General features: G+C 39.1%; 1 protein-coding gene across 1 annotated transcript in view; it reads right to left on the bottom strand.

Annotated features, from left to right (window-relative positions):
* Positions 1 to 15,369, bottom strand: part of adamts17 (ADAM metallopeptidase with thrombospondin type 1 motif, 17) — a 236,219-nt gene that overhangs the window by 185,699 nt on the left and 35,151 nt on the right. The window contains exon 5 of the mRNA XM_046074026.1: positions 6,068 to 6,151. Coding sequence (XP_045929982.1) covers positions 6,068 to 6,151 — 84 coding nt within the window. The remainder of the gene's footprint in view (positions 1 to 6,067; positions 6,152 to 15,369) is intronic.

The following is a 15,369-nucleotide window of genomic DNA, read 5'->3' as shown; positions in this document are numbered from 1 at the left end:
TCTGTCAGGACCCGGGTCAGAAACAAAGAAGCAAACAAGTCCTTTTCAGACCAAACACAAATAGTCTGTGTGAATAAATCCCACATCAATTAAAAAATCCAAGTCCATCAATTTCTATAAGCCTATCTACATTGAATCCAAAACTTTCATATTTTGCCATTCAGAGTTTGTATCTCCCCACAGCTGTTTCAAAATCTGCAAATTTCGGATATCAATGAAAATAAGTCAACCAAAAAAATCATTATTTTGACGTCAATGTCATAATTCTCTTCACCCTTCACACAACAAGATGGATGTTGATTGATGGATCCATTTGGTCTCATAACATAATGCCCCAAAATAAAGATTAAAAGTAAAATATGGAGAAACCCTTACCTACATTAAGAGGAGGAAGGATGATGAGCAAACAATGAGTGGATTTAGACTTTTAGACTCTGTTCAGTAACGAGCATCAGTGCAATGAAGTTCCGCATTTACACTCATTACAATAACATCAGCACCACCCCTAGGGGATGCAATTGTATACTCTGTAACTTTTCTACACAGTAGGTTATTGGACACTTGGAATAACAAGCCCATCTTCAGTGTGTAGAGTTAACTATGGGTATTTAATAGCTAGGTTTTTTGTGTTTTGTTTTGCATGCCACTACTTTTTGATTTTTCTACCACTACGCTATTTCATTCACTGTCACTCATGAGAAATATGAATTGATAATTGTGTGATGGTGCGAAGCTTTCATTTTGAGTGGAATGCAGAGAATGTGAATATTCATATCAGACTTGAAAAACTTTTGAAAAGTTTATGATTCACAAACAAATATTTACAGCAGCACAATTTGGAGAAAAAGTCATATTGCTTATTATTGTGGACAATATTGCAGTTTCTGATTGCGATAGAACAATGGTACAATGGTATCATGGAAAAATGTACAAAATACTGACATTTTGAAATGTGTATTTCTCAACATTACTTTACAGACTTTTAAATGAGCATGAAAAGAAATACAGTTTTATAGCCACATATTGACATTGCACATTAAAAATTGCTTTTTAAATCACTTATCTGCATTGTTGGGAAGATTACTTTGAAAATGTAATACAGTACAATTATGAATTCCTTGTTAAAAATGTAATCAGTAACATAATCCAAGTACCACAAAATAAAAGTAATGTAACATGATTATTTTAGTTACTTTTGAATTACTTAAATACCAAATACGCAAATAACAATGGATTTTTACAAAAACATAAAATTACAATGAACAAAATTATAAACAACACTTTTGTTTTTGCCCTGATTCATCATTAGCTGAACTCAAAGATCTAAGACTTTCTGTACACAATGTACACAAAAGGCCTATTTCTCTCAAATATTGTTCACAAATCTGTCAAATTTGTCAACAGAGCTGTTACCCATGATTTTTATGTTCATTTCTCTACCATAAGTTGTCTCCAAAGGCGTTTCAGAGAATTTGGCAGTACATCCAACCGGCCTCACAACCGCAGACCACACCAGCCCAAGACCTCCACATCCAGCATTTTCACCTCCAAGATCACCTGGAAAGCTGCTGCAAAAACCAGTTTGCATAAGAATTTCTGCACAAACTGTCAGGAACCGTCTCAGGGAAGCTCATCTGCATGTTTGTCATCCTCATCGGGGTCTCAACCTGACTGCAGTTCATCATCGTAACCAACATGAGTGGGCAAATGCTCACATTTGATGACGTCTGGCACTTTGGAGAGGTGTAGTGTGAGGTGATGAATCTCGGTTTTCACTGTACAGGGCAGATGGCAGACAGCATGTATGGCGTCGTGTGGTTGAGCGATTTGCTGATGTCGACGTTGTGGATCGAGTGGCCCATGGTGGCGGTGGGGTTATGGTATGGGCAGGCGTGTTATGGACAATGTACAAAGGTGCATTTTAGTGATGGCATTTTGAATGAGATACTGTGACAAGATCCTGAGGCCCAATGTTGTGCCATTTATTCACGACTATCACCTCATATTGCAGCATGATAATGCACTGCCCTATGTTGCAAGGATCTGCACACAAGCCTGAAAGCTGAAAACATCCCAGTTCTTGCATGGCCAGCACACTCACCGGACATGTCACCCATTGAGCATGTTTGGGTTGCTCTGGATCGGCATTTACAACAGCGTGTTTCAGGTCCTGCCAATATCCAGCAACTTCGCCCAGCCATTGAAGAAGAGTGGACCAACATTCCACAGGCCACAATCAAAAACCTGATCAACTCTATGCGAACATGTGTTACACTGCATGAGGCAAATGGTGGTCACACCAGATACCTCCCTTATACAGTGAAACTGCACATATTCAAGTGGCCTTTTATTATGGCCAGTTTGTCAGTTTACCTTCTGTGGTACAAACGCTCTGGCCCACTCAGTAGAACCCAAGTCTTGTGATTTTGCGACTAGCAACAAAAAAATTTTGTCTCTGCCTGTTCCAGTTATCACCTGTGTTTGGAGAACCTGCCTGCTTGAAACCATGTTCTGAGGAAACTGCTGTCAATCCTAAGCTGAGCCTGGATTCCCCCTCATACCTGCCCTCTTTCCCATTCATCAGTTCTTCCCTTGCACATTCCTTTGTAAATAAAACTGCTTGAGTTTACCATTCCTCTGCCTTGTGTCCGCTCCTGAATCCTTTTAGCTGAGCCACAAACACACTCACTCCATCACGTGCTGGTCAAACACTTTCAGTGTAAAACTCACCACCATCCCCCAAAATGCACTACAGAGTGCCACAGGAAGTCATTCCTGCCTGTGGCCATCAAAGTCTTTACCTCCTCCCCAGAGTCTGAAACACACAGGGCCTTTCAGAAACTGCTTGCTGCTCCCTCTTCCTACCTACTTCTACTCCGTTTGCGCATTCATGCGGAGGGTCCGCCACACTGAGTGCCATCTGAAACCAATGAGGACGGAGTGGAAGTGGGTTATTAAACGCTACAATGCTGAGTGAGCACCGATGCCGGTTAACATGTAGGATTTTTAAATTCCAAAACTACACTAACATTTCATATCACCATTCACAGGTTAACATCGTAGCCCAAAGGTTATATTGTGTTCAATAAAAACATGTTCTTGTCTGATAGACAACACAACTGTTGTTTTTATTGAATCATATTCATCATCATATTCATCTTGTACGAAAATCTTCGGCCAAAAAAAAATTGCCTACATTAAATGACAGAATAGTAGAACATGGCAAAAGTATATACAAAGGGGGATCACGTAACAAGCAACAAAGGCATTAAAGAAAAATATTTAAGTCTTTATACATTTTAACTGTTTTAATTACTTCAGAATAGGCCTATAAAATCAATAATAAATCAATATAATGTTTGATTTATTTTGAAATGATTTATTTGTAAATGTAATATTTTTCATATAAAGATAAAGAGGTTCAAATAAAAAGGCTTTTCTTTTACAACGAATATCAATCTTTTCTTAAAAGAATATAATATTTCTTTTCTGTAAATGTCTAAAAGAAATATTCAAATTCTAACCAAAATAATTTGGTTCATAGCACAAAATAAATGACAAATGCTTTCAGTTTCTTTATTGCAAATCCTGAATCTTAATACAACTGTTGTTTATTTGATACACATACTGTAGCAGTGAGTGCAGCAGTAACATCAGATCTTATTTACACTGGGGAGAGGGTAGTTCGTCCGAATGTTGGTCGCTGTATTTATACCCTACGCAGGTTAGGGAGTTCACTCTGTGCCGGAGTGGAAGTGGCGAGGGTCTAGTTTCCGAAAAGACCCACGGTCAAATTCAAATTCAAAGAAGCTTTATTGGCATGAATGTATAGCAACAATACTGCCAAAGCTACATAAGGAAATAAAACAGCAAAAGTTTTTGTGTTTGTTAATACAAAGTAAAATAATAATAGAAAATATATAAAATAAAAAAATTCTGTAAAAATAAATATAAAAAAATTGTAAATAAGTAAAACAATAAGCGTGTGTGTGTGTGTGTTAAAAAAAAATTAAAACACAATAAAAATATATTTAAATTAACTAAGTAAGTGCACAGTAATGTGTGTGTGTGTGTGTGTGTGTGCGCGCGCGTGCGGGCGTGTTATTATAACATAAAATGTTTTAAATTAAATAGATAAAACCGTAAATGTGTGTGTGTGTATATCAAGACACATTTTTTTATATTAATTAGTTCATAAAAAAAATAAAAATAAAAAAACTAGTTACAATTATTTATAGTTTCCACTGGTTGTCCTCAGTTCATGGCATGATGAGATATATTTTGCAGCTATTATTTGACATTTGGGCATTTCTCCCAGTAAATAGGAGAGTTTCTGTGTGTCTGATATGAATTCGAATTTGGGGTATATTTGGGAAATGTTTGCAAAGTGTTTTTGTCTTAGTGTTTTATATTTAGGGCATGAGGTTAGAAAGTGCGGCTCTGTCTCCACCTGTCCTCTGTCACGCTGGGAGCAGAGACTCTCCTCTGGTAGCTTCTCTTTTTAGGGTCAGATAATATTGGAATTTACGTTTTACTAATTTTCCACAGTCTCTTAGGCTACATTCAGACTGCAGGCCAAAGTGACCCAAATCCGATTGTGACTCAGATCTGATCTTTTTATAACAGTGTGAACAGGCCAAATCACATGGAATCCGATCTTTTCCAGTTTGGATTTGGGCCACTTTCATATTTGGTCCAAATCCGATACAAATCGCCTCTTTTGAGATGCGACCTGAGTCCGGACATTCGTATGCGACATTGGTGTCAATCTAGAGCAGCTGTTTACCTGCCAGACAGAGCCAAGGTGAACAAAAAGCTCCACAAAAGCCATTATTAAACATGTGGCTCTCTTTCTTCTCTACCTCGCTATCATCTACTGACAAATTCCCTTTCTTCCACCTGAAATCCACTGGAAGAACAAAAAGTTGAAGAGAAGTGTGAGCTAACCTCTGTTGCTCCTTGTTTACTTCTGTACCACAGTCATCCAGGTCATATTTATCCATTTCTTATCAGTTCTTTGAGAACTGAAGAAGTCCCTTGGATGAGGGACGAAACGTCTGCTAGTATCTTCAACCAAGTCCAGTTGCCCTTGATTTAAAACTCCGTTGGATTCTGTAGCACAGCGTGCTGCGTGTGCCGTTGTGTTATTCTTCTGCGCATGTGGATCACTTTCAGGCCATGGAGATTTCACACTGCAGTTTGATATGGGCCATATTTAAATAATAATGTTGACTTTCAAACAAAAAAATGTTGAGTTGTAGGCTAGCAAAAGTAAGGAGCAATTCTCAGCTATAAATGTATAAACATGTGTTTATTGTTTATTCTCCGCCTGGTTGGGCCATGAGTTTGTGTTGTAACGTCACAGCCAAGAGTTACACAGCTGATCCAGGTACCGGAGGGAGGGGTGCACCAAGCAAAAGTACTTCTTATACGATTACGCGATGAATCGATGAAATAATTTGTAGAATAATAGACTAAAATCATTGTCTACTGCTGTTTTTAGGACTGTACCCATCCACATCAACTGTGCCTATAGACATTATTACTAGTTGTATTTAATTCACTATTATGATTTATCATGCCACTTCTGTTAATACTGTAAAATACATATCTACACACCTTATATTTATATCCATCTTTGCACTCATTTGATTAATTAAATGAGTGCAAATATTACATTCCTGTTTGCTGTAAAATAATGTAAATATCCACACTACCTTATATTTAGGTTTTAAATTTGTATATTAATTTTATCCCCGTGACCCTGTATGCAGGATAAGTGGTTGACAATGGATGGATGGATGGATATTAATTTTATTTCCTACTTTATTGTTATTTCTGTTCCTTAGTATCTTGACATGCAAGCTGAGCAACTGTGACAAAGGAATTTCCCCTCATTTCAATAAAAATGTTCTGATTCTGATTTTGAAAAGGGAATCTCTTTTATGAGGGGCATGACCTTCATCACAAATACACACATACAGGGTGGGGACAGCATCTGCTGATAGGTTGTTGGGGTTGACAGAGAGTTAAAGAGGGTTGAAAGAAGGTATAAAATCAGGCTTACTGGGCGGCTGTGAAGCAACACCAGCTTGGTGACACGGATGTTGATCCTGACTCCCAGACTCCGGTGTAGGAACATGTTGTAGACCTACAAGAGACAGTACACAGTACTAGTAAATATTCACGGCAACATGCCACATTACAGTCAAACTTGTCTAACACTGAAAGACTACTTGAGCAAATGTAATGATTACATTACTAAGGATTAAAGCAATAATGCCAATTCTTCTCTGGTCCCAGCATTTCTAATGTGAGGATAATAATAATAACTTTAATTTATATAGCGCTTTTCACGAACTCAAAGTCGCTTTACAGAGCAGAAAAAGAAACATGACCAAAAAAAATAAAAAAAATAAAAAAATAAAAAAATAAACGGCTAGGGATAGGCAGAGGTGAAGAGATGGGTCTTATGGTGGGACTGGAAAATGGTGAGGGACTCGGAGATGCGGATTTCATGGGGAAGATGTGCTGCTTCTATCTGTTTTACATTATTACAACCTGACTTTTGGTCAAATAAAACAAAATATCTGACAACACGACCTTGGGCTAGAGAGCTTCATGTGTCCAAACATTTGGACCTTCTCTTAAACGTACCTGTGGATAACCTACCTGAAGTAGACATGCATAAATCGACTTGGACAGACCCAAGTAGAGGGACAACAGCTATGACTTATTCCTATGTTTTTGCTAACTATTTGTATTAAAGAGGACCAAAGAGCATTCCATTGGGTTTTTATCTCCCTGTACTCTTATTCTTTCAACTTCTTCCTCAAGAACGCCCCCATTTATTCAGGCACTTCCCACTTGGATCCAGTTAGACAGTTAGAATATACACTGAACAAAATTTTTTATTACAAAGGTTTGCCTTAGGCTGGCCACAATAAAAGGCCACTTGAAAATGTGCAGTTCCATCACACAGCACAATGCCACACATGTCGCAAGTTTTGAGGGAGCGTGCAATTGACATGCTGACTGCAGGAATGTCCACCACAGCTGTTGCCTGTGAACTCAATGTTCATTTCTCTACCATAAGCCGTCTCCAAAGGCGTTTCAGAGAATTTCACAGTACATCCAACCTCACAGCCTCACAACCACAGACCACGTGTAACCACGCCACCCCAGGACCTCCACATAGAGCATCAAGATCGTCTGAGACCAGCCATCCGGACAGCTGCTGCAACAATCGGTTTGCATAACCAAACAACATTTGCACAAACTGTCAGGAACCGTCTCAGGGAAGCTCATCTGCATGCTCGTCGTCCTCATCGGGGTCTCGACCTGACTGCAACTTTGCACAGCCATTGAAGAGAAGTGGACCAATATTCCACAGGCCACAATCAACAACCTGATCAGATCTATGCGAAGGAGATGTGTTGCATTAAGTGAGGCAAATGGTGGTCACAGCAGATACTGACTGGTTTCCGGACCCCTTCCCCAATACAGTGAAACATTTTCGAATGGCCTTTTATTGTGGCCAGACTAAGGCACACCTGTGCAATACCTATGCTGTCTGATCAACATCTTGATATGCCACACCTGTGAGGTGGATGGATTATCTCGGCAAAGGAGAAGTGCTCACTAACACAGATTTTTGAACAATATTTGAGAGAAATATGACTTTGATCAGTAATAAACACATAAGTTGCAGCACTAAGAAATATTAATAGTTGTCAATAGATAAAAAAAATAACAGAGAGCCTATATGGGGCTAAAATTATGCCAAAATGATTCAAAATGGAGTCACAAATGGATATTGAAAACACAATTTACAAATAGATTCAAAATGTGCAAAAAAACCTTTCACAATCCGCAAATGTAAAACACGATCTACAAATAGATTAAAAATACACAAACAAACTACTCATGATCTACAAATATAAAACACAATCTGCAAATAGAATCAGAATCCGCAGACAAACTTGTTACGATGCACAAATAGAAATCAGTGACTTATACTTGATAACCAGAATTTGAATGAATGCAAAGGGATTTGTCTGCGCATGAGGGTCATTTTATGTTTGTAGATTGTGTTGCATTTGTTTTAAGAAATTAGGGCACTACTGTTTTGCTGTTCCTATTAAACCTTCAACAAATGCCCTCTTCACAATTTACAAACAAACACAGTCAAACCTGTTTTTTTTTTAAATCACTGTATTAAGACATTACACTTACACATTCTGTGTATTACTCAGTGTGTCAACACAAGTGTTGAATCTGTGTCTGCAGATCAAGGGCATTTGCAGATCCCTTTGCATTTGTCAACAGATAGTTTTGGCACTATCTTTCCGGAGAGTGTGTGACTACAATCCACATGTGTAGTAAGCCAATCAGGGGTATTGCACGCACCACCGTTAACACTGCCTAGAAACCTGGCATAAGCTAGTTTTGATAACGTTAACTAAGTCCCATCATTAAATAAAAAACCTCTTGATCAACTAACATAACTTCATTTAGCTTTGGCTATTGCTAGCTATAACCAAAAATGCGTTTACAGCATATTAACAACGGCACATACAGGTAGCTAGATAGCTAACAGTTGTTGCACCAATCTGTGCCAACAACAACAAAAGAAAGTTCGCTCTGTGCCCCCTAGCATTTATTTAACATTATAGCGTGGCAAATGCGTAATGACAAACTGAACAGAGCCTTAACTAGAACAACTCCTCATTCTCACGCTGTCACTGGCTTGCAATTCAGCTGGTTAATTTTAGTCATTCGTTACCCTGCCTGTATGTGACTGTTTTCTTTTTTCCATGATAATGCTTAATCTATGTCCGACATAACATAGCTAGCAACCGGTGTGCAGATAACGTTAGTGTGCTGTGTGTTTACAGCTGAGCTGCTGCAACGTTAGATCAGTTTAGGGTTTAGGTGCTCAGTGTGGTTTTAGTTCAGGATTCCTTTGGTATTGACCGTTCAGGAGGTTTCTACCGGCAGCCGAATTTCCTCTCCAAAACAACCAGTCTTTTGTCTTTTTCTTCTCTGTCTGCAGAATCTGGACCAGAGGTACCCGTCTGTGTCCAGACCTGCCAAACTGCTGTGGTTGTGTTTGTTTGCTCCTTTCTCTGTGCTGGAGTTCTTTTAAGAACTTGATGGCTTTATTAAGTTTGTTATAAAATTTGTTATGAACTTTAAACGAGTGTCTCTTCATAACATTTATTTATTTATTTTAACGATAAACATGCCAAGCACAACAACATGTTGAGCAGGTCTAGACCGCACTGTGATAATATGTTCAGAGACCCAACATATCCCACTATGAGCAAGCACTTGACGACAGAGGCAAGGAAAAACTTCCTTTTAATAGGCAGAAACCTCAACCAGAACAATGGCTCAGGGTGGGCGGCCATCTGCCTCAACTGGATTAATGAAGCAGATCTCATGTTAAGTTATGGAAAGTTAAAGGGAAAACAGTCTTTTCCCTCAACTATCACTGCGTTTCTACCCGTTGTTTTGCCCCATCTGCTCTGGCACTCTCAACACACACTGGCAGCTGAACTCAGCCCTATGTATTTCATATGTATGTGCTTTTTGCAAGAGTACTGTAGCCTACTTCCTCAAGATACATACCACACGAGTGTCACACTTAGTGTTGTGTACATTTGTCCAGCAGGTGACGCGTACTTTATCTGAGTGAAGGGCACCAGGGCACTTCAGAGAATAGCACAGCAGGAGACAAGCCAGAGAAAGTTTCTTGCGATTAATCACATAGTTGTGTGCAAAATTAAATAATGAATTCTAAAGTAGTGTATTACGCACATTTTATTTAAATGTCCTGCTATGTACACAAAAGTGCAATAGTATGTAGTTTGCAAACACTTTAAATAAATAAGGTGTTTTTACAAGCAGTATTGGCTTTAAACAGTAGCAATAAAATATTAAACATTTATGTAGGCCTAATCAAATCAAATATTAACCCTAAGCTATTTGCCAACTGCCAGGGCATTCCCTTTTATCTAGCTTGTTAAAACAAGTTACCATCAGAGTCCAGTTGTCTTGGGTTTTTTTCTGAACAGGTATCAGCAGAAACATTATTCTTTTATCAGGGAGCAGCAGAACAGTCTATGTTCAGTCTCCCGCTTTAGCTGCTTCTGCTTAGATCATTAATACAAATATTAATGTCTATCAATGTGTCAGTATGAACATGCTACACATCATTAGATCAGTTATTCTCCACAATTCAGTCGTTCAGTTCATCTAACGGAAACAACAAGCCCCAAAGTCTAATTCTTAAAGATATACTGGTGTAACCTGCATGGTATGACGATGAAAAGAAAAAAAGTGCTGACTCCCGTTACCTTTGAAGCGCTGTTTAAGTCAGAATGTGTCCGTCCTTGATTATTTATCTTCCTTTAGACTGTAAGGGTCCACCGATCACAAGAATCAAAACAGTTCCAAGTTGGGAATCCTGTCATGTGAAGTCCATCGCTCTCTGTCTGCTAACTTCTGCCACACTTCTCTCATCCTGCACCGCATTGTTTCGTGATGTTGCTGCCTTCAAAATAGAAGCGCATAAGCCGTCTGTCGGAGCTACATCAAATGAATGACGTGTATTTGATATTAGTTGATAATTTTTAAAGAGTATTATTCTGTTTGAAATAAATAAACTGCAAAATGTAAATGCAAAATGTAAATGCTCCGTACTTGTATAGCGCCTTTCTAGTCTTTTCGACCACTCAAAGCGCTTTTACACTACATCTGCATTCACCAGTCACACACATTCATACACTGAGCCTAAGTGCTCAAACGGAAACTAACATTCACACTCACTCATACACTGGCGGAATAGCCGCCAGGGGCAATTCGGGGTTCAGTATCTTGCCCAAGGACACTTCGACACGCAACCAGGGGGAGCCAGGGATTGAACCGCCGACCTTCCGATTAACGGCCAACCCGCTCTTCCTCCTGAGCCACAGCCGCCCCAAAAGGAATTAAAGGCCTGTCCCGTATGTATATATGTATGTATATATATATATACACACATACATACATACATACACACACACACACACGTGTGTATATATATCTCAACATGTGAAAACCATGCACTCCTGTACTGATCATTTTGAATGTTTATGATTTACTGAAGGATTAAGAGTTCCTTTATGGGCTCTGGATCAGCTGGAAAAAGCATCATGTCAAAGCTGAAAACAGGCTGCTTTTTTTACTGTCTGTTCAGCAAAATAGCTGTAGTCGAGTGGCCGCTTACCTGAGAACTCAACTTGAGTGTCTGTCCTTCACCAGTGCTGCCAACAATCTGTCTGTGGAGGGTGTGTCTGCCTCTTGGCGCTGTTACGGCTGCACCGGAGAACTGGCGGTGGGCCGATCCAACTGAGAAGTGTCAGCTCTTATTTTGTAAAGGGCTTACTGAGGGGACGTGACATCACGTAGAAGCAATACCCCTGATTGGCTGACTACATCTGTGGATCATAGTCATAAACTCGAAAGATAGCGCCAAAACTATGGCTGCATCCAAGTCAAAAAAATTTCCTTTCCTAACCACCTTTCCTTGACCTCGATGGAAAACGTCATGAGGTCAAGGAAAGATGTGAAGGAGAATCCGTAAGGACTTAGGAAAAGAGGACGGCGGATCTAAGAGAATCCAGCTGCTCTTTTCTAAGTGACGTAATTATGTGACGGCGGATTTCACTACTGTGACCTGCTGTGATGAAACTACAATGTTCGGAAGATGGACTACGAAAAGCGCATCTTTGACACTGCGCCCCATGTTGTTGTAATGCGGACCATTTAAAGGTGGACAACACGGTGGAATACTGTATATTACTTCATAACCAAGATAGCAAAAAGGCAGATAAGGTAGCCTACCAGTCACAAAATAATGGACAGGGTTGTCACATTGAGAAAACTTGCTCACACTCACCCTCCTGCCCACCGTATTTATCAACATGAATCCCAATTATATGGAAATACAGTGTTTCCCACAGAATGACAGCGTAACTGTGCCGAGAGAGAGAGAGAGAGCGACGGGCAAGAGGAGATGCTGAGAGAATACATGCACTGCACGGAGCTCTGTCATCAAATACGATTTTACCCATTTTAAATAGTAACAAAATCAATGGAAAATCAGCGTTGATAATGTGGCAGGCGGCCACAAATAAATCAGTGTGTGGAAAACACCTACTGTAGAGGTTATCCAGCTGGATCTTTGCCTTTATGAAGGCGAGGGTGTCAGCATCTGTGACTGAAGTAAAATTAATTTGCTGAAGGCTGCAGTACATAATGTGAGGCTACACGCTGCAACATTATCCTCACTTTGATCACGTTACAAGACCAGTAACAGCTCGCATGGGTCTCAGTTATTGTTGACAGTTTAAGATATATGCATATTAGCAAGTTATGGCATAAGAGAGAAAAGGCTTAACAGCCAATGGTAACTTACATGGTGATCAACATCCCTTATCTGTCATGGTTGGTTTATTTTTTATTTTTTTTGTAGAAAACACTTAATGGTTTATTTCAACAACCTGAAACATAAAACAGTGTTGAAACAGTATTAGATTACAAAAATGCCAAAAGAAAACAAACCAAAAGAAAGAAGGTAATTGTGAGTCTTATTAAAGTATCATAATGTGCGTCTGTATTGCAGGGATCTTGCTAAATGTGGTTGATGGATTTTATCGTTTGAGTTTGAGAATGTGCGTCGCCTTAAATGTTGCCGCCGCAAGGAACTGTGGGACGGCATTCTCTCCTTTCCTTTGGTCAGGTGTACCCTATGCTAAAGGAGATATGAAAGGAAGCATTGAGGCTCCTTTCCTCAGCTTTTAGAGAATTCAAACAGCTCTTATCATGGACACTTGGATGCTAAGCATTGCACAGAATGTGTAAGAATGTCTTAATACAGTGATTTGAAAATACAGGTTTGACTGTGTTTGTTTGCAAATTGTGAGGATGCATTTGTAGAATCTTTTATGGTAAAAAAAGCAAAACAGTAGTACCCAAATTTCTGAAAACAAATGTGATACAATCTACAAATATAATATGACCCTCATGCACAAACAAATCACTTTGCATTCATTCAAATTCTGGTTGTCAAGAAAAAGTCACTGATTCTATTTGTGCATCGTAAAGAGTTTATTTGCAGATTTTGATACTATTTGCAGATTGCCTTTTATATTTGTAGATCATGAGAAGTTTGTTTGCAGATTTTTTATCTATTTGCAGATCGTGTTATACATTTGTGGACCATGAGAAGTTTGTTTATCCATTTTAAACCTATTTGTAGATGGTATTTTGTGTTTACAAATTGTAATAGGCATTCTGACGCATAGTCTCTTAATTTTCAATGATTATGGCATTGTTTTGTCACCACAGCGAAACAGTGTCAAAATTCTGGAGAAAAAAAAGCAACACAATCTACAAAAAGAATATGACCCTTATCTGCAGACAACTCACTTTGTATTCATTCAAATTCTGGTTTTCAAGTACAAGTCACCTATTTCTATTTGTCATGATGTGTTTATTTGTAAATTTCTAATCTTTTTGTAGATCGTGTTTTACAGTTGCAGATCATGAAGAGTTTGTTTGCTGATTTGGAATAGATTTGTAGATTGTGTTTTGTGTTTACAAGTTGTAATTTCCATTTATGACTCAGAGTCTGTCCATTTTCAATAATTTTGGCATAATTTTACCCCCATAGATTTTCTCTGTCCTGCCCAGCTTCTTGCTGTGCATGTCTCTCCTTTCTCCCTGTTCTGGCCTCCAGACCCGGAGCGAAAGCTGGAAGGCTCTCCTGTACTGTTCTGCTGCTATGTGCTGCTGTAATAGGGGTTGTGTGGACATTACACCCCACTATAATTCATTTCTTCAACAAGCTCGCCATTTTAAATTGTGTTGACATCAGAAAATTCACCCATATAAAGACAGTATTTAGGTTTACATGTCTTCATTCTACACACGTTTGACATTTAAATTTGTTTCTCAGCTTCAGGAATGTTGATCAGCACACTGTTACTTGAAGCTTCACATTATAGTCACCCAGAGTTTAGAAAAATATAATTGTAAAAGTGAGTAATCATGTTTTCAACAAAACTGCTGAATATGCTTGTTTGTTGATTGCATGCTTAAACTGTACCAATCCTTTACACAAAACCAATTTTTACATTTGATTATATAAGGGGTTTCAGAGGACACACTGTATTTGTTTCTGTAATTCTCACCATGTTCATGACAGTCAGCAGGAACCTCTGTGCAGCCTCGGCACCGTGGTACTGCACCATGTCGGAGTCTGCCACCACCACCGTCTCCACAGTATATGTTTCATGCAGGCGAATGGTGCTTCTCTTCCCACGACCCTCCTCATCAACTTTTGACATCTTCTCCTTCTTCTTCCCTACCACAAACAGACAGGCAGAAAGGACCAAAGTTAGAAACACTACACTAGAGGTAAAAGTAACACAGGGGCAAATACTGCTGTGACTGATTTGATTTTACACATGCTAGTATTCATGTGTGTGTATCTTTAGAAAATCAATTCACTTCAACTGAAGCAGATTTTTGATGGGGCAGTCATGTTTGAAAACATGTTCTCAGACTAAAACAATACCCCACTTTGAAGAGCATCAGTGAATTGCAGGGGTAGCCATGGGGCATATGATTAGGACAGAACAACACATTGTCACTCCCTCTTTTCCAACTGTACCACACAATTCCCTGTCTCTGTTAGGCCTACCGTAGCATCCTTCCTCACAGCACTGGAACTAGAACACCAGGGGTCTGTGACTGTACTGATTCCATCAACATCCTAGTTAATGAACACAGTATAGGATGTAAGCAGTACAATGAAACTGTGTCTGCAATACGAAGAATAGAAAACAGTACAAAAAATCAACTGAACTGTAACATGTAGTTAATCCTACAACAGCACCGGCACCCCCAGCCCATGGGAGGAGAAAGACGGAGAGAGAAGCGCTTACTAGGGTAGTAAAAGTCTCTGGGTCAGTTTGTCCGCAGCATAGAGGGGAGAGTGTAACTTTCTGAAACAAACTAGCCAACAACCATGCCAACTTCTTTCAGTGATTAATGAGGTGTTTAAGTCTTTTCATTATAGTTCAGACAACTACCTTCATCACATTTCTCACGCATATGAGAATTTTGCAAGCTCTGGATTTCGTTTAATGCCACCCTTTTATATATTCTTTCTACATTTTCTGTGCATGACAACTACAGTGTGGTCAAAGTTGGGAAAATGATGTGTTTATGTGTTTATTTAAAATATTGTTGATGTTAGGTTTATGTCACCACCCCCCTGGTATATTTTTGCCTTTTTGGGATGACTGCTGTGTGCTT

This window comes from Micropterus dolomieu, linkage group LG17, assembly GCF_021292245.1.
Source record: "Micropterus dolomieu isolate WLL.071019.BEF.003 ecotype Adirondacks linkage group LG17, ASM2129224v1, whole genome shotgun sequence".
In the NCBI taxonomy this organism is placed as follows: Eukaryota; Metazoa; Chordata; class Actinopteri; order Centrarchiformes; family Centrarchidae; genus Micropterus; species Micropterus dolomieu.
This window is presented reverse-complemented; position numbering and strand designations above follow the sequence as displayed.